The 27,531-nt window shown below is 45.9% G+C and overlaps 1 protein-coding gene across 5 annotated transcripts in view; it reads right to left on the reverse strand.

Annotated features, from left to right (window-relative positions):
• Positions 1-21,774: 21,774 nt before the first annotated feature.
• The window catches only part of IRF2 (interferon regulatory factor 2), a 46,777-nt gene continuing 41,020 nt past the window's right edge, over positions 21,775-27,531 (reverse strand). For 4 of the 5 annotated variants that reach the window (XM_013942136.2, XM_067297960.1, XM_013942137.1 and 1 more), the window contains exons 9-10: positions 24,923-24,969; positions 21,775-23,126 (exon numbers count right to left, since the gene is read on the reverse strand). In XM_013942136.2, coding sequence (XP_013797590.1) covers positions 22,815-23,126; positions 24,923-24,969 — 359 coding nt within the window. In that variant the 3' untranslated portion in view covers positions 21,775-22,814. The remainder of the gene's footprint in view (positions 23,127-24,922; positions 24,970-27,531) is intronic. The other variant, XM_013942140.2, reaches the window with a different exon arrangement.

Consider the following 27,531-nt stretch of genomic DNA (forward strand, 5'->3'; position numbering starts at 1 on the left):
ATCTGAGCTTCGGGAAATCAGAATGAGTCTCCATAAATTATTATTGGTGTTTTATGGCATAAAGCCAGTGAGAATGAGACTGACACCAGTCCTTCAGTTGATTTCCTCCCGTGAGTGGGACTTGTCGGACTGCGGGCACGGCATGTGCAGGATCGGACAAACAACTCCACGAAGCCCCTGTGTGCTGCCTTCTGTGTGTGTAGGGAGACTGGAGCTTGGACTCAAACCAAGAAAGCTATTTTTAAACCAGCTCTGTTGCATAATGCAATACGCGATTAAATTGCATCATGGTTACTGTTTGCTTACACTGAAACTGCAAGAGGCCGGATGGGTTGGAGCCAAGGGTAGCTGGGGAAGAAAGGCCACGCTGCCGCAGCCCTGGTCCCCAGGCAGCGCCGCAGCCCGCCCACCCCGGCTCCCCGCCGGCACCTCGGGGCTAAACAGCAGCTTTAGCACGGGCCCTTGAGCTGTGATAGCAAATTGTTCCACTGCGTGTTTCGGGGCCTGCCTACAGCCAGCTTTTCACTTTCTAATATGTGCAGTGACTTTTCAGAAAGCTTTTCAGCATGGCTTCTACTTTCTAAGAAGTGAGCTGAAAGGCAGCACAGCAGCCAGCCCGTCACTCAGAGCCTGTTTACCTGCCCCGGGGGCACCGCGTGCTGGCTGTGCACAGGGGAAAAATCCCTGCAGACCAGAAGGAGATGTAAAAATCCTGGCAGACCACTTGAGAGAGGGGCACGTGTTTTACAAGAACAATTTGATGAGCTCTCTTTTAAATTTTAGATAAAATGACAGGAGGTTGGGGGTTTTTTATTGCTACTAGGATTATTTTTCAGTTTGACCTAGAAATGACAAGAATCTCCAGCCTCAAAGGCTGGATTTAAAGAAACCCCTGTGTGGGGAGGGAGAAGTTATTCCTCAGTCAACAGGCAGAAGTGGACCCAGGGGCAATGGACAGTGCTCCTGTCTCCTTAGGTACAAAGTAGATGGAATTGCTTTTTATAACTACACCAAAGAGTAAATATTTGGGGTGTGAGACATTTATGTTGAAGAACAATGCCCATAAACTAACTAAAAATAAACTGGGTTTGGACTTTAGAAAATTTCAAATGCTAGAGATTTAGGATCAATCTTCCAGCAAGATCAGTAAAGGCAAAATTTCTAACTGCTTTTTTAGATGAAGCTTTATAAATTTATGAAAAAGATGATCTGGAGCATGGCTGGGAAATTAAGGGAATGGGTCTGATTGATAGGTCTCTTAGCCAGTCCTACAAGGATGTGGAGACCACTAGGAAGACAAAAGATGTGGGGGACAGATCACCATGGATTTACCTTTGCTCCGATCCCAGCTGCGCTTCCGCAAGGATGAAGGACCAGGTTGTGGAGAAAAAACAGTGGCTAGCTAGAAACTTTGATCATTTGCTAAGTGCTCTTTCGACACAACTGCATTTCTTGAGGACCTTAAGACATCCTGCTTGTGCTTATATCCACTCCTTTTCCTTTCATCTTTCTAGAACACTTTATAATTTTTAAAAGGTCAAAAGAATTACATGTGGAAGAGGAACACAAAGCTTTATGCTCCCTGCATCTCGTTTTGGGTGTTTTCCTCACAGAGGAGCCTGGTTGAGATGTTTTCTTTTCTGTCCACTGTGGACCTCAATTAGCAGGAACACAAACGACGACCTACCCGGGCTGCCTCCCTCTTGCTTCTCGTGTATGCTGCAACTCTGCAGCTGATGGGCAGGCTCAGCTCCAGAGCTCCACTTCAACACTGCAGCCTCGGCATGGGCTGGCTGGCTGGCTGTCCCACTCTCCCATCTGTGCCCACCTCTACAGATGTGCTCCAGCTATGGAAAGGGGTCTACACTAATGTCTGTTCCTGTGTGTTTCTTCGTCCCACTGGCGCCTCTTTCCACCCATTCCCACAAAACCTTACAGTTTTGCCCTGGAATTAAAAAGCTGTTTCTTAATGCATTGCCGCACTGGAGCCCTTTAACCACTTTCTCTGGCAGCTGCCTCCAGGAGCGAGGTCATGCAGTGCCTCGCATCCTGCCAGCAACGCCTGTAAAGCAGCACACAGCACACAGGACTCACTTTGCAGTGACCTGCCGAGAGTGCTGGCGAGGGCCGTGCACCTGCACGGGGCGGCGCGGCAGCACGGCGCGGCGCAGGGGGCAAAGTGGCAGGCCGCGGAGCAGGCGGGTGGCGGGTCGCCCCTCCGCGAGGCACAGAAGCCGTCTGCTCACGTGGGTGGCGATGCCTGCGCACGCAGCGGCCGCGGCCTGGCTCCGCTGGGGAATAGCTCTCACTGCATTTCTGCTGCGTTTCTCCAGGGAGCATCACTGACCGATCCAGCAACTGCGGCTAAGCCCGTGGGCTTCAGTTGTGTTGCAACAGGATCTTCACAACTTTTCTGTTGATGTTTCGGGTTGGTTTGGGAATTTTCTTTTTTTCCAGTTTCTCTTTAAGCAGATAGGCTGCAACAAAGTAGGACTGTGTGGGAAAGGGAGCTGTTCCTCGTCAGAAAGGGGTGAAAGTTAACCTTGGCCAGCCTCAGCCTGTCGCTTTTACAGCTGGGATGAGGCACCTTATTTCTTTGCTGACGCCTGCCGCGTGCATTGCTGTGCCGTGGCGATACGATAGCGCCACTTGCCGAGATGCCATGTGGAAACGCGGCTCGTGAACGCGCTGGCGTGGGGCGAGCAGAGCGCCAGGTGCACCAAGCACGTCCCGGCCTCTCAGCTGCGCCCCCCCAGCTATTTGGCGGCCCGTGTGCCCCGGCCCCAGCTGCTCCACGCTCGGGACCGGCACACCAAGATGCCCTTTTTGGTCCCAGGCCAGGAAAGGATGAGAAGTTTTTAGCTAACGTTTTTCAGAGGGAATTATATCTTCAAAATTCTCATCCTATAGAGGAAGAACAGCCCTCCAAAAAGTAGCCCTCCAGACCTCCCACCACCCACCCGTGGCTTTGGTTGCAGGGGGCACTGTCAGTTCAATGAAGGAGTTTAATTCATTCTTATAACCGCGCTCCTGCCACCCTGGTGCCCCCACCCCGAACAGTGGCCGCTGAGGTTCTCTCTTGCCCTTGTGCAAGTGGTCTCCCCACTGCCACCGCTTTCATTGCTGTGAGGCAGCAGAAAGGGCTTAGCCGTCTGCATACTGGAAACTATCTTATCTTCGACAAGGTGAATTAGCCCTCCTAATTATGAAATTTCCAGAGTTGTATTATGCGGCCGATCCTCTGTTTGTTTTTCATTTACTACGTACTCAGCGTAATGCAAGTATATCTAATAAGCTAGTTTAATATGATTCAGATGTAGTCCAATACTAATTCAAGTACATACTAGGGTATCTCAGGGATTTTAGAATGAGTTGTACAGGAGCCTTTTACAGCATAAAATAAAATATATGTCTGATAAGGATTTAATCTTATAACTGTCTTGGAGGAAAGCATAGCATGTAATATTCTGGTCTGAATCAGCAGCTCCTCAAGCGCCCATTGCTCACGCATCAATACCAGTGTCACCTGCACTGGCCCACTTTCAACAGTGGTTCCTGTTCCAATAAGCCAATATCCAACCAAGCACAAAGGTGCATATTTAATTCTCAACGCATGAACATTTCCATCAGTCCAAAGACATGCTGAAGATACTTGGTGCACTGGGCCAAATTTTGGTGGAAGGCATATAAAGTACATTAATTTAATAGATACACATTTTTAACTGGCAGCTTGACAATTATATATTATGGTTTGGTATTTGTACCTCTTTCAGTAATAGATAGCTAATTTCAAATCTTTGCTCTGATTTTCACTTTTTTTTTTTACATTGGTTCACATAAATGGACAGAATGTTTAAATGAGTCTTGGTTCCTGTACAAAGATGTTATGGTTGACCTTGCTTAATATAAAATCAATTATAAATTAGAGGATTTGGACTGACATATGATAATGCCTATACCTTTTACAATGCCAAGAGTTTCAGGATCATTTTTAGCACTGATGAAAATAATCCAGCACCATTTTTCACTCATACTTTCATTTAAACATGAAACTTTTTCCAGAAGAAAAACTGAATTTTTTTCTGATGCTTCTTTTTAAAAATAGTTCTACTGAAAAAAAATCATAGTGGCATATATATGTCACATTTATTGTGTGTATAATATATATTTTAAATAAAAATGCATTAGAACCTGCCTGGATCCATCTGAACCAACTCCAACCTGTGCACTTTCTGGATGATCATTTTTTACTCGGCTTTAACATGCGTCTTTTCACAAATGGCTTGTAGTTGAAGAACAGGAAAGTAGATCTATTGTCTATTTTTCTGAACTTCCTTCTGGATGCATCACCATTGCCTTGCATTTAACAAGGCTAATACTGAATTCATGAGATCTTGAAGTATTTCTCCAACCCTTTATTCTGTGACACTTTTGATTATAGGGTCTAGAAGTAATCATTTTTAAACCAGATTAAGCCTGGTTACATTGGATAAAAGAGTAAGTAAGGATCTGGATGGGAAGATCATGGGCCTGCTTTGTAGTCATTTTCTTTGGTTTTCAAAGGCAATGAGATATATTCAATTATACTCTGTGCATGTGTATATGGAGTTGTGCGTAGGTGAATGTCTACTTATCTGTCAGTTATGCCCTCAGGTTTTGAGCCTACAAGGCAATTTCAACAAAATTCAGCGAAGGAATATAGACCACAGAGCTATTCAATGCTCATGAAAAGAGGTATTTCAACTAAGGGGAGAGAGCCTGTTCATGCTCCTACCAAGGGAAAGCTTATATATATCCTGAATTCAACCATTATTGAGCATCAGAAAATCTTTATAGAAGGATCTCCTTGCCCAAGCAGATCAGAAAGCACCTGGCAATCCTCCCCAGCTAAGGTTTCTTTCCCAGACTGGGAAATCTGGGCCATTTCCAACCAAAAGCATTTTCTCTTTGGTTGGATATTAAAAAGGGAAAGCAGTGTGCCTGCGGAGGGTTTCCAGCCGACCATGCAACACAATCCCCAGGGAGATGCTGAGGCAAAGAGGGCGACTATGAGCTCCATACAGTGCATACCAGGAAGGTATTTTTATCCCTGCATGCACTGCTTGGAGAGCAGGTCCTGGAGCACTCCATCCCTTTGTCGTGGGGGAGGAACCCCACGCACACCCCAAAGAGAGGGCTCAGGACGCGGCATGGACGAGGTGCCCCAGCAGAGGCGCAGAAGAGGCTCAGAAGAACAGTCCCAGAGGGGAAACCGTGTGGCAGAGCAAGGTTCCAAATTTCCTCACACATGACAGTGGCCTGGTAAAAGCCAGGCCGGCATGGTCAGGCAGTTGGACGTTTTGCTGATCCATTAGGGGGATTGGTTGCCTGAATGCGAAGCAGGCAAGGGGGGGTCTTCTGTGAGCATTGGTCCCAGAGTAGGAGGGGGCAAACTGCCATTACGCTCACAGAGGCATCTTTATCTCTGCAATGTTTGGTTGCCCATCCCTGCATCTCCCTGTGTTAAGAAGTTTAAATTGCCATTTAAATTCATCTGTGAGTCTGATTTTCCCAGAGTTTTTGCATGCTTGGTTTTGACAGGTAATTGCAGCATTCCTGTAATATGTTTTACTCAGAGTTTATTAATCTGTTCCCGGCTGTAATTCTATCTTAGCCTAGTTTTGCCCGAGGAGTATGAAATACTCTCTTATTCTGTGAGCAACAGATGCAAATATTATCTGAAGGATGGGAAGCTTATCAAATGTCCAATACAATATATTGGCTAATATTTCAAGAAATGCTTTTTCCTGCATTTCTTCAAGTAGTCACACTGATTTTTGATGTGTGGATCAAAATAAAGTTTTAGCTTATTTATGGAAGCTGTGGGGAGCATGTCAGAATTTTCATTCACTTTCCTAAAGAAATGGAAATTACAGTGCATGTTTTTATAGATTTGTCACACACATTACAGAATAACAGTTGTTTTTAATCCCATTTTTTTCCCCTTATGCAGTCTGCAGTGTTTCCTCTTCTGATCGAAACTAATGTGGACTATACCTGGGAAATGCAGTGATCAAAACCAAAGAAACTGGAGCAGAGTCGGAGAGTGCCCTGCAAAATCTCCGAGGCCACAGGAGAGCCCAGCTCTGCCGCCTTGTCCCACACTGGTGGGCGATCACAACGGTCAGCGAACGCAGCGATGCAGCTCCCAGGCTTTCTGTTCACTGGGTATGTGCAAAATTACGCACATTACCAACAGGTTTTCTTTCTGGAGAAATCCTAATAAGGATTTCAGGCCAGATTTTCCGAATAGCTAGATGTCAAAAGATTCCTGACTTGTGAAGGCCTCCTGTGAAAATGTCACTGGGATTCTAGCATCTACCAGCTTCTCACTCTATGAAAGTTTCCACTATGCTGGTGTCTGCCTTCGCAAGTGCCTGCATTCATATGAAGATCAGGCCTGTGTTACTATTGTGTCAGGTGTTTTTGAGGGAAATTTCGGTTGCAAAATGTGATTTCACAGCCATAAATTTGGCCTCTGTGCATTTTCCTTCCTTTCTTTCTTCCTTCCTTCTATTCTTTCTTTCTTTCTTTCTCTTTTGATATCATTTCTATTTCTGATCTCTAATGCAGACACAGAAATAGTAAAAGGGCTATTTCTTTTTATGCTGAGACAAGTATATCATACTAACAATAGCAGGTGTATGAAGCTGAACCTTCCTTAATATAATGTTTTATTAATACCTCAACTCAGAACGCTAAGGTTTAAACAGTTTTGTAGTTTGGTTAAATTTCACTAAAGAGAGAGTCAGTGATTCTCCTGTCCATGGGAAAATACTAGGTGAATGTTTCATGTAATTTTAGCTGGTGTTTAACACAACTTAGCAACTGGAAATAAGCAGCTGAAACCGTTCTACTGAATCCAGCCATTTCTCCATAGACCGCAGCATGGGAACTGCCCACTGTAAGATTAGCAAGTTTACCATATTTTACTAAAAACTGTTGCTTTCATCTAAATTTCGCTTCTTCTCTCAGTTTTGTGATGATATAGTTCCAAAAAGAAGTTCCCGTTTCTTTTCTTTCTTTCCCTTCTGTTTTGTAGGGCCTGTGTAAAGCATCACTAGAGCGAGGTATCTGAGCACAGTGTTTTCCCCCTGCTCTGGCCATGTCCAAGGAGCCACTGCATTGAGCAATACCAGACATCTGCAAAAGAAGGGAAGTGGCTGCCACAAGCAAGTAACACAATACAGTGGCAATTTTAAAGAGAAAAGTCTTCATGGATTACACATCTAAATCTAATATAGAATACCTTCACAGGCTGATTTCTTTCTGCTGAATGCCCAGGTAGTACACTGATTTTTCAGATGAAAATAGGGCAGGATTTCAGCGTGCTAAAGCTTCTCTTGCCTGTGCACAAAGTGAGCTGTACCAGAAAGAACAAGCAAGGTCTTCAAGAACTCAGCTATGCATTGCATGGCACTTATGAGAAGCGATAAACTCTCATGGGGTGCAGCTACCCATTCCTGAAGCATCGAGAACATGCAGAGCCAGCATGAGATAGTCTCCATTAGATAGGTGAACAGGCTTAAAATACAGGGGATGATGTGTTCATTGTGGATTAGAGACTGCTGTGTTTTAGACTACTGTCTTAGCACCGTCCGGCTCTGCCCAGTCTCTCAAAAGGAGATGGCAGCTGATACATTCACCATATATCCTGTTCTGAAGCATTTTGAAATTGTCTCACTGCTGCTGGGGAAAAAAAAAAAAAACAATTTAGGCCTAAGCATGTCCTCCATTTTACGAACTCCAGATTTGTGGTGTGGCAAAGTAAAAATAAGGGAGTAACTCACAGTATTTTCTGGAGGTGCCATCGACAGCACAAAAACATCTGAGCCCAGTGGCTGTTTTCATCCAAGTTTGCAAGAAAGGGTAGAAGCCTACACACGGGGGGAAGGAGAGAGAAACAGCCCCTGCCATCCTTCTCTCCTCCCCCCTTCCCTTCCCTTCCCTTCCCTTCCCTTCCCTTCCCTTCCCTTCCCTTCCCTTCCCTTCCCGTTTACATCTAGGCTCTGTAGCTGAAGTTTGCAAGAATACTTAAGGTGCAAAAGGCAATACACGGCCACTGAGTGACAGTGACACTTGTTTTCAGCTCAGATAGCTCTGTCACCCTAGAAACTCATCTTTTGTCTCTGCTTTTTATCAGATAGAAGAGGGAAAGGCAGCTTGCTCCCTTCAGCTGGCTCTCCCCGGCTTGCGGTGAGCAAGGAGCAGTGTGGCCAGCCTCTGCGCGGATGCGCTCCTGGGCACCCCGGGACAGTGGCGGCATATGCGGTGGCGCGCCTCGCACAGGGAGCTTTGGAGGGGGCCCGGCGCAAGCAGCCGCCGCCGAGGACACGGCTTTCTGCCGGGGGGGCCGAGGCTTGCAAGCTAAGGCAATTCGTCCTGCAGCCGCCCCCCCACACACATGCACACCCGCCCACCGCAATATGTCTGCAAAAAAACAAATCCTCTGTGCACCTGCTTCCTCTGCAAAACAGAGAAAGTAACGCTCTTCACTGAAAACCAAACACCCACTGAAACACAAGCTTTCTAAAACCCCTCCGAAAGCGGTTTGTTCATTGCATGCCACGCAGGGGATTTGCACGCGCTGCTTCCCTCGCCGGGGCTGCATGCCTCGAGGCCGCGCAGGTGGCATAAGGAGTCCTCACTCACTCCGGCCGCCGGGAATGGCGGCGGTGCAACATGACGGGCAGAGCAGCTTGTGGGGAGCCAGCAATGCCCACGCACTCGCTGTCACTCGCCGCAGAGACTCGAAAGCTTCCCTGGCACAGGCAGGCGTTCGGGCATTTCCAGTGCTGCTTCTAGTGCACCTTTTGTGCAAACCCACATGCACTCGCTGCATCACAGTGCAGCTGGCCCTTATTTTCAGTCGCTCAGTACAGTTACTGCACAGGACTTCAGCTGCAATTGCACATCTCCGCTCGCTGACCCATTAAACTTAATTTTCACAGGTCACCGCCTGGCCTCCGACAAATGGGAGACCAGCTGAGTGTGCCTGAAGAGTCTTATTGAAGGTTTTCATTTGCTAATGCATTTATTAAGATCATCCCGGAAATTCACATGTGCACAAATTGTGCATGTAGTTACAGAAAATCGGAGCAGATGTGGCCTGTTTTCACTTCCATAGCCTTTATATCTAAAGGTCTCAGAATGATTGCTTTATAATGAAATTATCAGGCAATTGCTCTAAAGCAGTTGAATGACAGTACTTTTTCACACAGCATATAGCTGGACAGTGAAACTCCTTACCACAAGATAGCGCATTGGCTAAAAGCACAAACAGTTTCAAAACAGGAATTAGCCAACTTTATGAATGGTATGTCCGTCAGGACTATTAAGTACAGTCATGCAGCTGCAATCTGCAGCTCATAACTTCTCTAAATTGTTTCATTAATAAATGCTGGGAGGATTTACCAAGGAAAAATTCACTCTAAGCTTGCCCTGGTTCCAATAAACTTGTCCTAAAAACCTGTCCCAAGTCATTGCTGGAGACAAGATACTGAGCCAGTCGGACCAGTGCTCTGATGCATTTTTGCCCGTTCCTGTGTTGTAAAAGCTACTGGACTACTGTGTGGCTGTAATAACTAATCAGCTGGAAACAGCCCAGAACAAAAGAACAACACCATGGCAGTGAGCACGTGTTTACTTAGGAGGGGAAGAAGCAAAGAGAGGAGTTTCACTCCAGCTAGTGCCGAAACACCTACTTGGATAAATGAGAGAGGGGTGAGAGCACAGTCCCTATGGAAGATGTGGTAATATCCCCCCAACTGCAAAACTGCTCTCCGAGGTCGCTCAGAAAATGGAGCTGGGCCCAAAGCTCTTGAGCAGTTCTGGCCAGTGCATCGTAAACACACCTGTACCTGCGGGTGACACTTAGCTAGAAGTGGAGGCCAGAGAGGAATCATCTGGGTCACTTGAGAGCAGCGAGCCCTCCTGAGAAAATGCACTTTAATAAATAAATACATATATAAAAATTATATGTACAGCTTTAGTTTTAAGTGCAAAGTTAGGCAGCTTGGAAACAAGGCAGGCAGGCTCTGCCCTGGATCCTGGAAAGCAGCAATGATATAAGACGTGGGGTTTGCACAGGAGAAAGTATTGAATGCAAGTTTCCAGTGGGGTGCTCTGGCAGAAAGAGGTGCCGTACTCTTTTGGTGTGGACGGAGGTGTACAGGCTGCCAGATGAAAGGCAGAACTGAGTGACTGAATGATTCCTATCTCTGTAAAAGTGACTAGTACTAGAATAAGGGACATATAAAAGACCTTCAGCTCAAACTGAAGGTCAGAGGGAATTCCTAACAGTGAGGTCCTCACCAATTTGGTCTCTGTCAGTAATGCAGAAGAATTGGTCTTGGCTGGGAGTCTTTTCATGCAGATAAACTTCTGGGCATAAACTAGACATAAATTTTTAACCAACAGCATGATTTGCCCTTAGAATAACCCTACCAAGAAAGTAAGATGGTCCCGCTCTTTTCAAAGCAAGACCACATTCAGAAAGGGCCCAGGCTTTGGCCAAGCTCAGCTATTGCTGCTGCAGGGAGAGGCGCTGAGGTGAAATGTAGCTGGCTCATGACCTACAGGAGTAGGTGCCATAACGGCTCCCAAATGTGCTCTCAACAGGCCAGCTCGGGCAGCTGCTCACCAGCGCCCTGTGCCGTACGTGTACGCCTGAAGGATGGCGCTCTTCTCCAGCCCAGCTCCCACCAGGATGTCTTGGCATAGCCTAATGCTGGTTCACCAATGAAAGCGATCTTAGAAACGTTCTGCTCAGTCCTGTTAGCATCCTCCAGTCCCTTGTCTTTGAATCTTCCCTGACGTGTTTTTTTTTCATGTGTGGGAGTGCTGTGTTTCAAGAAGAAAGGAAGCTTTTGATGGGGCTTTCACTGAAAGAGCAGAGAAGAAGGAAGACGCTGACAGGAGAGAAGCGACTGTGATTGACTAAGGTTTGGTCAAAAAGCCATTCCTGAACTAAAAGTCTTCAGTCTCCTCAAGTCAACCCTCAATCTGGTTTGAAAACTGCTCGACCTCGGCCGAATGCCACCGAAGAGGCCAGCAGAGCTGTATTGGCTCCAGTTTGGGAACATGCCTGTGGACCTGTATAACCTTGTGTGTATCCATACTCCCACTGTACCACAAGGTACTTCGCTTACTCACGGCCTGCGTTCACAGGCTTGCTTGGAAATCCTCGCTTTAAAATCGCGCTCTGTCACAGCGCAAACAAGCAGAGGGAACTGATTGGGGGGTGGCACCTTGCTTGCTTTTCTTCATACCAGTCCTGAAAACTGAAGACTATCTTTGTGTCAACTTCTTTGAAGTTAACATAAGAAGAAATATTCAAAGGATGACAAAAATAAACTAGTTAGACGTACACCATAGAGCCTGGGCTTTCCTTTGTAAGGCAATCTGAGAGTCCGGTGTTGCTAGTCGCTTGTGTTACTTGTCATTTAGCACTGCGCTGCACTGTAAAAAAATACTCTGTTTACATCTCCATTGCTGATGGACAGCATGCATCTGGCAGCGGATCCTGTTTCCTGGTGAGTAGCTGAGGTTGTTTTTGCCGCTGCTGAGGGAAGGGAAGTCAACGCATATCCTGCTGGTTTTACCTGAAGTGACCCATCTGGAATGTTTTTTTTAGCTTGGCTGGTCTACAGGCACAGTGTGTATTTATGTGTATGGACAGGGAAAAGGGTAATAATCCCAACAAAATTGCTATGGATACAGCAGTGAAAGGAGGGGGGCTGAGAGAGGGCTGGGCCTGAACACCCTCCATCCCCTGGAGCGGTGAGAAGCTGCTTACACAAGGAGATTGTGTTCATTTAATTAAAGCATCTAAATAAAAATATTGTCACTCTGACCTACTGGGATGCATGTTCCTTTAGCTAATTCCCTTTGCAATTTTTTTCTCTTTCATCAAGGCTACATTACCTCAAATTAGCATTTGCTGCAGACAGTTAGAGCAGATCAGTGAGATGGGGAAACCTGTTCCAGTAGCTCAGCTTTCCGTGAACTTGATTTAGTATCATCTGTCTGCTTTTAAAGTCTTTGTTCAGACAGAAACCTAACAGATTTAAGTAAAACTATTTAGAATCACATTAACCAGTTTTCTGTGAATTAATGTGGACTTACCATAACCATAATTCCACACTATCTAATGCACTGTCCGGTTTTGGTTCTCTTCCATCTGATCTGAAGTCTGAAATTGTATAAAACCCTCAAATGAATGGACTGTGGTGATGGTAACTATTAATTAGAGTCTGACACATGGGCTGTGCGAAGGAACACACGCTGTTACAATATCTTGAGCTTTCACATGGTCTAAAGCTGAGGTTCTCACAACTTCTGAATTTATCTGCAAACCAACCACAGAAGCTAGGTTAACCTCACCAGCTCATGTTTTCCAGTCGCTGTTCCAGGCAGGGACCAGCGCATTGCTGTTCCCTCAGGAGACCAGCTCCAGCACGGGATGCTCTGCTGCACCCAGTGCCTGACTGCTGAGGGACTCGGCAGGGCGCTGAGCACACCTATTCCCAGTCAGCTTCCCAATGCAGCCAGAGGGGGCTGAGGATGGCAGAGCAGACCATCTATCTCTGGATAATTGATCCTAAATAGATCTTTTCTTTTTATTTTTTTTTAAGAAGGTCACACCGATATTTGTTTCATTTCTGAAGAGCCCTTTGAAAGACTACTGAAGAGGTCATATATCAGCTTTGCTTATGATCATCATTTACATTTTTCCTGTAAGTTTTGCTCTGCCAAAAAAAAGCAAGCTCATAAAGTCTCCCTGCAGTACCAAAAAACTTGTGTTTCCAAACAACAGTTGCTAGAGACATAGCAACATTCTCCCAAAATGCACCGCGCTGTGGCATCATCAGGCCTTAAGGCTAAACAGAAATCTTTTAATTCTCCTCTCGTGAAGTTTGGCAAATGCAAAGGAAGCCATGAAAAGTGAGTTCCTTTACAAATATCAGCATGAGTCATCCTGCATGTGCCAGGGCAGCAGAAACCTTTGGAGAAGCAGCCTTTAGGGAAAGATGTCTTAAACGACACCGTGTGCAGGGGACTCCTCCCTTGCGCAGGCGCTCGTGTCCCTGCGACACCTAGACGCGGTTCATAAGCCAGACTTACCAGCCAGGCTTCCCGTTACTATCCGTTGGGAGGAAAGGGAGCGGGCAGCAAGACGGGGAAACGCTGGTCTCCGCGCTGGGAGCAGGGCAACATCTCCCCCACGGTGAGGAACAAGGAGTCCGGCAGGGATTTCGTCTTTACCCAGGGGATGCCGGACACTCACGGCGATGCCATCATTCACCGCGAGGGAGAAGGTGATGGCTTTAACGTGGGCTTTTCCCCACGGGAGAAGAGACTTAAGAGAGGGGAAGGAGCCCAGGGCAGAGGAGCTAGCAGGTGCTCCCTTCCCCACAGCCGCTGGCCAGCGCTGCTTTTCCCACACTTCCCCTGCTTTCCCTGCTCCTGCCAGCTAATAAATGCTGGCCAGGGTCGGGAAAAGCTCCCAGCTGTTCCCTACTCTTGCCCCGCTCCCCATCTAAATGAAAACCTCCAGCCGATTCCCAGCACATCGGGAGCCCCTGAAGAGCCCCCCGGCGGCTCGGTCGCGGGGTGGCCAGGGCTCGGCCTCTAACTGCAGTGAGGGCCCGGCCGCCGCACGGGGAGGTGAAAAGAGATGGAAAACAAAAACCAATGCAGAAGCAATTCAGGTTAATGCTATGGCAGCTCTATGGACCCCTCCTTTGCAAGCCAGTTTGTAAGCTTGTCGTTTTTCTGCTGTAAGGGAAAAATACAAAAATTAAGATGATTAACATGGTAGCTGGATGACTATTTTATTTACATACTTCCTGTGCTTGTATCTAAGGATTTTAAGACGATGTTGAGGAGGCAGAATATGAATGTTGCGACTTCCCGCGAGCTCGAATGGCGACTCCTTCACCAGTTTGTTTTTAAGGTTAAGCGAAGCAGCCGAGACGCAGCGAGACGCAGAGAGGTGAGTTCAGCACAGCCCTGTGCGGTGAGAATGACTCCTCCACCACAGACTTTATAGCAAACATATTTTAATGTTTATTAGGCCTCCAGGGCTTGCATCAGAAACAAATCTGCATCAATATTTACATGTCAATATTTTCCTGCCCTTAGGAGAACTGTGTTCAGAAAGGTATCCAGACTGCTGCATCTGCCAGGTATTCGCCTTGTCACATGTGACAGGAATGAAAAATAGGCTTTAAAATATTACAGTGGGTTGGGTGGGGTTTTTTTAGTTCTTTGAAAAAAAAAAACAAATTTGCCTGAGAGCAAAAATACTACCGAAAACTGAAACCTGAAAACACTGACTGTGAGAGATAACATCTTTAATGGGGCACATGCGAAAGCATGTGCTGCAGCAAACACTCGCAGCACCCAGCAGGTTTCCTGCTGCTCTGCTAAGCTTCACCAGCAAAAGCATCAAGGGGTTAATAACGCAGCACCCTAGCAAAGCCACAGCACGCGCTCTGACTTTGAATGTGTCAAAAGTGATATTCTCCAAAGAAAGAGTCAGAAAAAACATATGCAAAGGCACTAAGTTTTCAAAACCTATCCCTATTTTAAAGAGCATAATAATGTGCATAAATCAACTGAGAAATCATACATTAAATAAACAGTGGAATTGAATGCAACACTATCAGGTATCCTCCAGAAACAAACTATAGCACTGGGGTCTGAAAGATGTTAGTCATTACAAAATTTAAGTAAAAATAATAAATCCAATTCTTCTCCACCAGCTCTAGACCAATATTATCCTGTGTAAGAAAAAAAGGAACTGCTTTCCATCAATGTTTCACCTCTTTATGCTAGTATAAAATTAGCTCCACACAAAAATGTAACTAGGAGGTCAAACAGCGCTCTGAGCTGCAACTGTGTGCAGCTCCGCCATGCACCTTTTAACTGCTGCTGAATTATTTAGACTACAGTCGTGTAATTGAGAGCAGAACTGGCCCAAAGGATCTACATATCATCAGCTACTCATCAAAAAATAACAAACTGAACTTGAATAGGACTTCCTCTGCCTTTGCTGATTTATTTAAAGCTGCCGCGCAAAGAAAAGCTCAGACAAACCTCTGTAATGTCCACTAGCTGAATTTTATGAAGCCCAAATGTGGCATTGCTGCAACTATCTACATCTCCTTAGAAAAAACAGGGCATCGGACAAAACGCTGCCTGTAGTAGAAGTAGCTGTTGGCCCCTGTGGTTTCCTTCCTCCCAAGAACGATATTCATTATTGTTGACAGAAAAATCCTGCACCTGTTCGTATTACCACAAAGGAGGAAACCCTCCTTCAAGCTTGCGTTGAAAAGGTCATTGGGCTGTTTCTTCTTCAGAAAGATCAGCAATGAAAAAGCGAAGCACACCGCTACCTCATACTCTGGCAGAAGAAACTCCAGCACGAGTGTGCGCAAGCCTCGACTACCAGTCCTTGGTTATGCAATCCAATGCGCCAAAACGGAGAGCAAAAGTAATTACCTGCAGTAGCAGGGATGGCTCTAACCCGGCCCATTGCCCACGTTACACCGCAGCGCCAGATGGGAGGCGTCACTGGTTATGGGGACCACCTTGCCAGGGTCCCACACCCAGAGGCCGCCAATGAGATGTAGGGCGAGAGCTCCTGAGGAGCAACGCCGCACCTCACTTGGGGGCTTTTGGACACTTGCTGGAAGCCAACTGCCCCAGTGAGGTGCCCAGGCGTCCCGTAGCAGGCAGGAGGTGCATAGGAACAATTTTGGGAGGCAGGGTGGGTCATGCTGGGTTCCCCTCCCTTTGCCCCACCAAGAGGTGAAGCGGCCGAAGGGGAGAGGCCGCATGGGAGGAGGCGGCAGTGCAGGTTTGCTGTCACTGGAGGAAGCCAGAGCTGTGAGCAGAATGAAAGAGAAAGAGGCACCTTTTCTCGTGAGTGGGAAAGCAGCTAACGGCAAAGTCATCAAAACGAAAGCAAGCTCTGGTGGCCGAGGCAGAAACCCGACAGCAAACCCTGCAAGCTGCGGGGGCAGAGCTCCGGCTTTCTCTGAAACTGAACTCCGAAGAGCCCTGAGGAAACTCAAAGCATGGACAGGCACAGACAGTCTTCAGTTTCTGCAGATGTGCCTTTCTCCTGAGTAAATATATTTCGCAATCCTGTGCCAAATGTGTGTGCATGCTATGTAAAACTGCATTCCCTGTGGGAATTAACCCGTAATCCCACGATAGCCAAAGGCTGGGCTTAGAGACGGGTTTCGGCTGAAAGGGAATGGGGCGCAGTCAGCTGGGTCCCGTCTGCACAAAGAGACAACTGTCTGGGAGAGCCGTGCCAGAGGTGCGAGGAGGCTGAAAGCCACCCAGATAAAAGGAGCTTTGACACAAAGGAGCAGTGTGTCGGGACAAAACCGAGCATCACAGCATGCCCAGCAGGCCCACTGCTACTTAGCACGTGTGTGTGCCGGGGAGGGAGGAGGACAGCCAGGTAATTACAAATAAGCAGGAACCAAGGTCATTGCTATGCACTGAAATAAAATAAGGATCCAATGCCGGGAGGTTTTGAGCTGACTCGCCTACCATCATTTTGAATGGTTTTGAATATGTTTGTATACAAGGATCTTGCTGTGCTCCAGGAGGAAGTCAATAGCAGCAGTCCCAAACCTCAGGAAGAATCTGGTTTATAACATTATATGACTCATAAACACACCTGGATAAATTTATGCTCGGGGTAATTATTTCATTTTTTCATGTACTCATTCATTTTTTCCATTATTTCAGCTGAGTTACAGAAAGGATGATTCTGCCTTGATGGGAGGCTTAAAGCGTCTCTCTCTGCCATTCCAAAACCAAGAAAAATCCATTTGCGTTCTTTAACTCACTTGCAAAACTGCATGAGAAATGGATGTGCCCAGGCTTAGCATCCTGGGCAAAGGAGCAGACCCCATTCAAATAGACTGGATCTAGCTTCCCTTACTTGGTTAGTCTATAATTCATCTTCCATGTACAAGTATATATTTCCCTTATGGAAGTGCCATCAGTGTCATCACACTGTACGCATCACCATCAATCAATCAGCTCTGAAAGAAGGGGACATGTTTTATAGATAAGAAGTTCCTACAAGTTTGTAAAAACAGAAAAACAGCTCTCACTAGCTCCTCGCTGAGGAAGAGGCTGCTGTGTAACTAACCCATTAGCTACTAGAGACTAGAAAATTTGTAGGGAGACAAGGTGGGAAGAGATATGCAGGCTGTAGGAATGCCCTAATCATAAGGAAAACTTCAGCATTACACCCCACTCCAGGAAATACCACCAAACGCAACCCAAATTCCAAGCAAATCAGTCTTCTCCCATTGGCAGCGTCCCTGGAGTGGGGCCAGCCGGCCTTCGCACAGGCCAGTGCGGCCCCGGGCTCAGCATGCTGGCTGCCAGGTCGCTTGGGCGCTATGCAGGCAAAACTTGCCCGTTAGCGCCTTCCCTGCCTCCACTCACAGGGATTTCTTCAGGCTTGTCTGCTGACCATGTCACAAAAATCGCACAAAGAGATTAAATTAATATTACTTACCAACAAACTGTCATGCTTTTAGATTCAAATTGGTGGTTGCATTATGAAAGGCTGGAGAGCTTTTTATGACCCTGCATAGCTTTGCAAGTGTGGATAACAAAAGGAGTCAAACATCATATTTCAAAATAAATGTCTGACTTCCTAGCCCCTAAGAAATCCTCCTTTGCATTTACATTATTCTGCAGTTGGCCAACTGCTTTTGGTCTGAGCAAGTTACAAGCACATTGCCGCCTTCCGAGCCACCACGAATATTCTCTTTGATGGATCAGTGTTATGGATACGTACAGTAACTCCCATGCTTGAGTATCACTTGGAAGAGCTTCAAACATAGGAGCCCTGGGAAGAGGAGAATTTACCAGGTATGTACACCATTCCCAGCAGTATGCATGTGCCTCCTACTGCACAGCCTGGGGGTTAGTGCTTTTGCAGTAAGTAAGCCGCGTTGCCTTCCTCACAGAAACGAGGGCAGATCAAGCCAAGTTGTCTGACCATCAGTGGCTGGTACTGACTCCTGCATGTAATGACCAGAGGTGAGATGTGACCACATAACTTGCTTTAGCTACATAAAGGCTAATAGATAGTTTAAACTGGAGCTCCCGTTCTCCACCAACTACTAATTTTCAGATGACTGAAGTTAAGAGCAGCAAATCCTTCTCCTGGCTAGTGACAGTTTACTTTGGAGACAAACATTTATATACCTAGAGAAACGCAGACAGCCCTTCTGGCACTCCGCTCCGTACCCAAGTGATAAGCAGAGCTTGCTGAAGCCAAGAGAGGCTGCGACTCTCACCTGCCGTCACGCAGGACACACGGCTCAGTTCTCACTCCTCTCCTCCTGCAGCCACGCTGGACGCCAGTCCTGCCGGGGTGTCAGCCATGCCCTGGCCCCATGAGCTCCCACTGGGCACCCTAGTGACCCCAGGAGACCGAGAAAGCTGCAACGTTTTGCACTAAAGGACAAGTGATGCAGGTGAGGGGCAGGGAGCTTAAATCACTCCTACAGATGAGGATAGCCCACATCTCTTTTCAAAGTATAATCCACAGGATACCATCATCTAATTTGCTTGTAGGACTGCCGAGATGTGCCAACATTTTACACAGACAAACTTAATGGTGAGGGGAAAGTAGGCCACCACTGAGGTAAACAGAAACCCTGCTGTCAGAAGAGCAGAAATCTAAAGTAAACAAAGAGCTGACTCTAGAAGATGCTTTCCAGCCCCCACACTACTGTATCTCTGGGCTTTCTCTCAACCTTAACTCTAAATCATAACACTAAATCCAGGCTGAGCCAGAAGCAAGAGAGCCCACTCCGTCCAGAGACTAAATATTCCTCAGAGGAGAATTCAAATGTCAGCTCTTCGTTTACATTACATGATACTTTCCAGCCCCATTCAACTGGGCTTTCTCTTAGCCCTAACCCTAACCCTAGGCTCAGTCCCACTGTAGGCCCTTCTTTTCTCACAATAAACCTTCCCAAGAAGAGAATTTGAGCATCAGCCCTCTGTTTACTTTGGCACCCCCTTCCCAGCCCCGATACAACTGTAACTATGGACTTTCTCCTCTCCTTAACCCTAATCCTAGGGTGAGCCTTGGATAAGGCACCCCAAATCTTTCTTCCCCACAATAAAATTTCTTTGAGGATATTCTTCTTCCAGCCCCAATTTTCCCTTGACAAATGCTTTCCAGCCACACTCCAGTTGCATCTCCCAAGCCTAATCCTAACTGTAACCCTACCTGAGGGTGAGTTACAGGCCAGGAACCCCACTCTGTCCAAAGATTCAATATTCTTCAAAGGATAACTCTAACGTCAGTCCTCAGTTTACTTTTGTAGACAGTAAGTATATTTTTTGACTTTTCTGGTAAAAAAATATAGGCTTTGAATGGACCTGGTGGCACAGGTTCTCTGGACTTGCACCTGGCTTTGTCTTCACCTGAGCTGGGTTTAGCTTTTTTCCCCACTGTGATAACCAAAGTTGGGTGGTCAAGTGCAGCTGTATATGGAAAAGACCTAGCAATGCTAGAAAGTCCAGTTTTGGTCCCCCCAGATCAACAGAAAGCTGAACAACTGGAGAGAGTCCAATGGAGGGCCACCGAGATGATTTGAGAGCTTGAGAACTTGACACATGAGGGAAGGTTGAAGGAAAGGGGTTGGTGCAACCTAGAGAAGGCTCAGGAGGGAGCTGATGAGTTTCCCAGTACCTGAACCATGGTCACAGAGAAGGTGGCTGCTCTCTTCTCATGGGTGAATGGAGACAGAAACAAGAAGCAACGGGCATAAGTTGCTTAAGGGGAAATTCTGTCTGGATATAAAGAAATAATTCTTCTGCTGTGGAAACAGTTAAACATCAGAATAGGTTGCCCAGAGAAGTGGTGGGAGTCTGCCTTGCTGGAAATATTCAAGACTCAGCATGACCTGAGGCCTTGTTTTCAACAGTTTGGACCCGATGAGCTCCAGGGGTCCTTTCCAACCCTGGCTTTTTTGTGATTCTGCAATCCTATGAAGTCATTGCCTGACAAACAACAGCCCCTTATGTGAAAAGGGGCTGGGAGAGGCTTTAGAGCAACTTTTAAGCTTCAGCTGGAAAGTTAGAAAACAGACTGTGTTAAGAAGGCGTAAAAATAACCCCAGGAGAACCTCAGGACTAAGGAAGATGAGACCTGCCATAACACCTCTGATGGCAAAGGACTCAGGATGCTGTAGGCTCATTGTAAAACCCCCACATACACAAATGCATGCACACACAAATGCACACACACAATCATCTTGAGGAAGACTGAACCTTTTGGCCTTTGGACCCATTGGAATGATGAGCACACAACCAAAGAAAAGGGGCAGAGACAATAAAGTTTATGCCTAACAGCTTTAACTGCTATGAGTTTTTCTTACATTAATTAAGTAATGTGGATTATTAGACTGTTAAAAAACATTAATTAGATTATCACAAATTCTTAGCACCATGTATGTTGTGTTCCCTTTTGTCTACAACAGTATTTTGAGTGCAACACTTCAGCAGCCCCTTTCGAGCCTCACTTCAAATATTGCTATGGGTTTTCTCTTCCTCCCAAGCCTAACCAAAAATCTAACCCACAGTGAGCCAGAGGACAATGGACCCTGGTCTGCCTGGAGACAAAATATTCCTCACAGGCAAAATTGAGCCTCTGTGTTCCCAAGCCACTGAGCAGTGGGTTTGTAACACAAAATTGCAAATTTCAGATGGACTTGTGATAAAATTTGGAGTTGTGATACGATAGCAGGTTAACGACACAGCAAAATCCTAGTGGCCAAAACCTTACCTGTGTGGTTTCACCGTTTAACAGCCAGTTAGCATGTCTCCCTCTGATACAGACATTTTTGTGCCTGTTACAGCTTACCAGTCAAACATACGTGCCACTTGATATGCAGCTTGCCTATCAGTCTAGTTAGTATTAGAATGATAATCGCATCTGAAGAACACTTTAAGTACAAGTGTTTTGCATACCTTGATCAATCCTTTTAACTACCAACAGCTTGAAAAACTGCAAGATGCTAAGTGGTCTCAACTTCTAACAATGCCAATGGCATGGCCGGCCCACCACCACCACACAAGCCACTACACACCCTTATTTGGATACTCAACAGCTTCCCTCAAAGACCCAGAGGAATCAGAACTTGCCATCATGTGCTGGATGCTGAAAGCCTTGGGGAATGCTTACTCGAAGCATGTTTACTTGACTTCTGATTCATTCCATTAATAAGGAGTTATTGCTTGGAACTCCGTAAAAAGAGAATCTTACAGACAAGGAAACTGAGAGCAAGCTAAACAAATATCTACCAGGAAAGGGGCAAGTACAGCTGAACCTGCTTTGGGCTGCAAATGGACTAAACGGTTTCTTGAGATCCCTTCCATGAAGTGACTTGCCCAAGACCCAACCATAGAGTAAGAGCAGAAGAGGTTCCCTGACTCCCAGCCTGCTGCACTTGAGGCCAAACTTGAGTATGTCACCTTTAAGCTCTAGTTCCTCTTTCCATCTCTGGCAAGCTGCCTCAAGCACAGTACTTCCCATTTTGTTAGATGGGTACTGTAGAAACTGTAAAGAAGGCTCATGCTAATTGTTCACTCTGAGAGGTCACATTCACCTATCAAACCCATGCCAGCTGGGGCTTCTGTAAGATTAAAAAAGAGAGACAAACAAGAGGATTATTAAAAATTTAACTATATACCATATTTATTATCAATCCACAGGATAATCTGATTGCTACATGAGCTCATAAAAGCTATTTCACCTTTACAAAATTAAAAAAAAATGTGCCACAAGGATGTAATAACTGCTGATAACCAAGGACTGAATCTTAAAATTATAAATTTGCTGTAGAAAAGATTAAAAAAAATTATATTCACTTTAGAATTTTACTTTGAATAAAATATTCCCCTGTATAAAAAATAAAAAAGCTTGCTCTGGTTAGAATTAGAGTATTTTTCTTCTTCTTTTTTAAATCTGGGAATTTGCATAATATCTCTGTAATAGTTTTTTTTTTCTTTTCTTCCTATTGTACCACGCGGCATTCAAGCATAGCAGATTAGAAACAAACATGAGAAAAGCAGTCTTAAAATGTATGAAATCCACATGGGAAGTTCTACCTTCCTTTCCTTTCCTCTATTCTTTGAAGACACTTTAGCAAGAATAGCCTTGGAAAAGAATACAGGTGGGGAGGGACCTTCAATGTGCCATTAATTAGAGCAAGGTAATAAAAGGCTTTTCGTAAGTGCTTTCTTAATAAGGTGCAGAAGCAGACTGCAACGTTGCTAGTACTGCACTATGTACAATATTCACAATAGATTTTTTTTATTTAAAAATATTCCAGCTAGTTCACATTTTCTCTTCCATTCTGAGGCTTTCAGTTCCATCACAGCCTTGACAGCAAGAAGCGCAGCAGCACCACTTCCCTTGTGGTCAGTTGGTCCTCTTATGAAGCACTGGAACCTGCAAGTGGGCCAAAGTTCTTGGTTTTTTTCCTACGTAGTAACCTTGGAAGTCCGTCTGGATTCAGGTGTACATACTGACGGCTGGAGTCCTGAGTTAAAAACACTCCGGCCCCGGAGTCGGACACAGCAATGTTTTATATTGCCAAGGCTTTACCTTAGATTTGTCTAATGTGCGTCAAGGGATGAACCTCTCCTAGAGAAACATAAAATACAAAACCAAACAAAATAAAGCTAAAAAACACACCGTCAAAGGCTTAGCAGCTCTTGACTCTCGACTGGGTGATGTCTGACGTTTTCTTGATGACGCTAGCCCGTGTCTCGCGGTCTGGTCGGCTGCTGCTAGTGGAGGCTGTGGACACTACTTGTGGCAGAGGGAGGTCTGGGAAGGGGGGCCAGGAGCTGTTGTAAGGCAGTGGGCAGCTTTCTTCTTTGATGGTGACCTGGAGGTCAGGCTTGTTGGCTACAAAAGTAGCCATGCTGGGAAGCATATGAGAAGTGTTCCTCATTCCCAGATTGCTCAGATATTGTTTGCCTTCAATGTTTTTCTTCTGCCAATGAAGTCGTCCCTAAAAAAGGGAGAGAAAAAGAAGGAAGAAAGATTATGTGAGTGAATGTGACTTGGTGAAGTGCTCCAAGGAACAAGATGAATGCAGGAACATCCACAAACTGCACAGGAGTTACCCTGTCACTACAGCCAGAGTCTATAGCTGCTGGCTTTGCATGTCTTTGCTCTCAGCCATTTCTCCCTTTCTGAAGTTCTGTGTCTTAACTATGTTGGCTCTCCAGCACTCAAGAGACTCTGCCTACTCTCCTGATGGAAAATGAAGGCCTTTTTCTCAGTATGTTGAGGACAAAAATGGGCACAGATGCAAAAAAGCTCAGAACTTCAAATGGAAAGGTTTCCTCCATTACCAGAGAGAACACCCTCCTGCCAATGGGCAGCCCACAGAGACTTCACACCTCTCAAACAGCACCACCTAAAACTGTCAGCACAAAGTCCAACAGCAGCAGGTAAGGCTGCCAGGAAAACCAGTGTCACCTGATAGTGTGTCCACTGTGACAGCGTGAGGTTTGCCAAGCGAAGAAGAGCATCTGCTTCTTTCCCCAGCACACATGTCACAACGGCATGTTCTGTCAAAGGAGGGTCCTTGCTGCACGTGTGGAGGCGGGGGACTCACTGCCTCTGCCACGACCGGCCAAGCAAGCTAGAAGATTCCCGCTCCCCCACTCTCCTCCTGGCTATACAAAACCTCCTGGGGAGTCTCACTGAGCTTGTTTTTCAAATGCCCATGGAAGCAGGGAAAAATTACAGCCCATACAGCCCTCTGGTACAGGGCAGGGGAAGAACTGCTGTTAAAACCGCACTAGTAGCAGGTAGCAGATGCCAAGTGCTAACCTAGCCCCTCTATCCTGCAAAGACCTATTTTTCTGTCCCTTGCAGAATTTCAGTGATGTGACAGTCATTGAAAAAGCCATTAGTGGCAGTCTGCATGCCAGCTTCACCCTAACCAAGACATGACTGATAAACCCAAGAGAGTTAGCCATGCAGTTACACAACTGTGCAACCTGCAGTTCTCCAAGGAGGAGGATTCAGAGGGGTTTCTGGGGAACACAGCAAGAGAGGGATTTGCAAGAGGCCTTTTGCAAAAATGCAGTTGACGCACAGGGAGCCTGAGGGCTGAAGTCCAGTCTTCAGTGAGCCTCCCCCAGCCTCTAAATACTCATGCAGATTGACAGGTCCAGTCACTTGATGGCAGCCACAAAAGAAAAGGTGGCTGCTGTTTTTGCAAAGGCACAGCTCAAAAAACATCCAGGGGGTGAGTACTTTCTCCATGGATCCCTTTCATTCAGCAATACCCAACTGATTCCTCAGGAAAGCTTTTTGCCTCACATACCTCATTCAAGTTGCATTCTATCACACATGTAGCCATTTCCTCCCATTGTGTGAGTCTACATGCCATTTAAGGAAAACAAAAGGAGTATGCTTGCAACAGACAAAATGCTCACTACCCAACAAGGTCAACGCATAAAGGGCACACACGTATACACGCTTACATGCACATGACAAAGCCCCCGGTTTGCTCCATATTAACAAACTAGCTGGCACTGCTGATAGTTCTGGTTCTCCAGAATATGATATATTTTCTCATGTGAATTAATCTGCTTGTAGTTTTGATAGATCAGGAGGAAGTCATATAGACATCAATTCCACTAGACAATCATTCAAACATTTGTCTCCCTTGAACCTTCCTAGTTTGTTTTTCTCCCCCAGCTATTACTAAAACGAAAAGAATAAAGAATAACTCAGGACACTGTTTTTGAGAATTTGCTCAGAAGTGCTAACAATCCAAAAAGCACTTACCTCTGCATTTTCTTCATCGCTTGGAACACTATCAGTCGTTTCACTTTCTGTCAAACAAAATAGAAGTAAAAAGGAAACTCATGTAATTCTATCTACAATAGCAAAATCCAGCTAAAGAGGCCCGATCCACTTCAAACAAGTACAATCAGAGTCAAGCCAAATAATCAGAAAACAACAGAAAAGCACGGACCCTCTGCCACAGTAATCTAAGGGCTAGGTAACACAGCTTCATTGAACAATTAGGGTAAGTTCACCTGGTTAGCACAGTCAATATGGATACACCCTGGAAAAGAGAGCAGTGGAGGCAGGAGAAGTGGATCTGTATTACAGCTTATATTTCTGGGTGGATGGGAGATCCCTGTCCTGGGCAGAGTCCCACAGGCAGGGAATGCCCTCTCTCCCTTACCCTCTCTTGGTAGCTTGAGGCCTGGCTAAAAGTAAAGTCCTTTCCAAATCCGTATTTTTATCTCCCTGCAAAATGAGCAACAACTAAACCCCAGAGGAGATAACAGTGTTTTTGTTTCATAAACTGTTATCTCAGCCTGCTGCCTCAAGGGCTTGTTGTCACTTCTTGTGTTTTATTACTGTTGTTATACCTTGCTCTCATTTTGTTTTCCGTCACCCTTGCCCAGCTTCCCAGCATATTTCTCAACCCTCCATTCCACTCAAGCACATATAGATGCTGTTATCTCCTGAGTACCATAGCCCTATCACGCACCTCTGTGCACACTGTTCACCATTTCCACCAGAGCACAACCACACACACACGCACACTCTTTTTCCCAAATAAGGGCCCATCCACAGCTAGTGCTCACTGTCCCCAGCAGCCTCCCAGCAACACCTCCACCCCATGCTCCTGCCCAACGCACCTCATTCCCACCTTCACAGGCTCACAGAATGCTTGAGGTTGGCAGGGACCTCTGGAGATCATCTAGTCCAACTTCCCTGCTCAAACAGGGTCAGCTAGAGCAGGCTGCCCAAGACCATGTCCAGATGGCTTTTAAATATCTCCAAGGATGGAGACTCCACAGCCTCTCTGGGCAACCTGTTCCAGTGCTCAGTCACCCTCACAGTAAAATAGTTTGTTCTTATATTCAAATGGAATTTCCTGTGTTTCAATTTGTGCTTATTGCTTCTTCTCCTGTCACTGGGCACCACTGAGAAGAGTCCAGCTCCATCTTCTTTATGCCCTCCCTTCAGATATTTATACACATTGATAAGATCCCTCCTGAGCCTTCTCTTCCCCAGGTAAAACAGTCCCAGCTCTCTCAGCCTCTCCTCATATGAGGGACACTCCAGCCCTTTAATCATCTTCATGGCCCTTCACTGACCTCACTCCAGTATGTCCATGTCTCTCTTGCACTGGGGAGCCCAGCACTGAACCCAGGACTCCAGATGTGGCCCCACCAGGGCTAAGTAGAGGGGAAGGATCACCTCCCTCGACCTGCTGGCAACGCTCTTCCTAAGGTAGCCCAGGATGCCATTGGTGTTCTTTGCTGCGAGGGCACATTGATGGCTCATGGTTGACTCGTCCACCAGCTCAACTACTAAAGACTATTGCTTCCGAACCTAGCACCTCCCCTATTCAGAGTCTCAGTTATAGCATGCAGTAAGCAGACGAGCTGCCTGAAACATTAAATCTAACTGTGAAGCCCTATAAAGTTAATACTGTGCAGGGCTTCTCATTCAGTGGCCTAGATAGAGATGTGACAAGGTGATAAAGTTGGCTAAATTAGCCAAACTAGGAGGAGGGAGGGAGAAGGCAGAAAAGTAATCTGTACAAAAGGAGAAATGGCCCTGGAGATAGAATCAATAGAAGGAATCCACAGAGAAACAAGAAGCAGATATTCCCTGACATGAAGAAACATGTGGTGACAAAAAAGGGTGATGCAGATGAAAAGGAATCCATCCTTGATGTTTATACATAACAAAATGCTGAGCAAGAGATAGCACTATAGTTAGCAAAGACAGGGAAGCTGGCCACTAGGGTATGGAAAGTTAGAGACGTTATTTGAATAACTGTCAAACACAAGATGAAGTTGACAAGAACAGCCTTGGCACTAAAAAAATTGGATTTCATAGACATCAGTGGAAATATGAGGAAACTCACAAAGGCCATTCATATCGTTTGCCTGAGCAACATCAGAAAGGAACAAGAGGTGTTTCTGAAATAAAACAGATTTATGTAGGACAGCTGATACCTCAGGCTACTTTTTTGTTGTTGTTTCAGAAGAGCTAAACTAACTGTTCCTGCACAGCTGTTATGGTCAAACTCTTTTCTCCCATTCAGCAATAGCACCTGACAGAGTAAGCAACTCTACCCAGCAAATGCATGAGCACAGAGTCAGGGCTCCTGTGGTTCTCCTATTGGATTTGCATGGAGCAAGATAAAGCCAGAAACAGCCACAAATGTGTTACAAATTTCAGGCTTCTATCAAACTGCAGACCCTTACCCTCACTCCTGCCCTGACTCCTAAAGTCAAATGCTTTAAAAAAAGAAGTTCATAGATCACTTCAGGTGGGAAGGGATCTCTGGAGGTCTCTAATACAACCTCCTGCTCAAAGCAGGGCCAGCTGTGAGATCAGACTAGATTGCTCAGGGCCTTATC

This window comes from Apteryx mantelli, chromosome 5 (genome assembly GCF_036417845.1).
Source record: "Apteryx mantelli isolate bAptMan1 chromosome 5, bAptMan1.hap1, whole genome shotgun sequence".
NCBI classification, from domain to species: Eukaryota; Metazoa; Chordata; class Aves; order Apterygiformes; family Apterygidae; genus Apteryx; species Apteryx mantelli.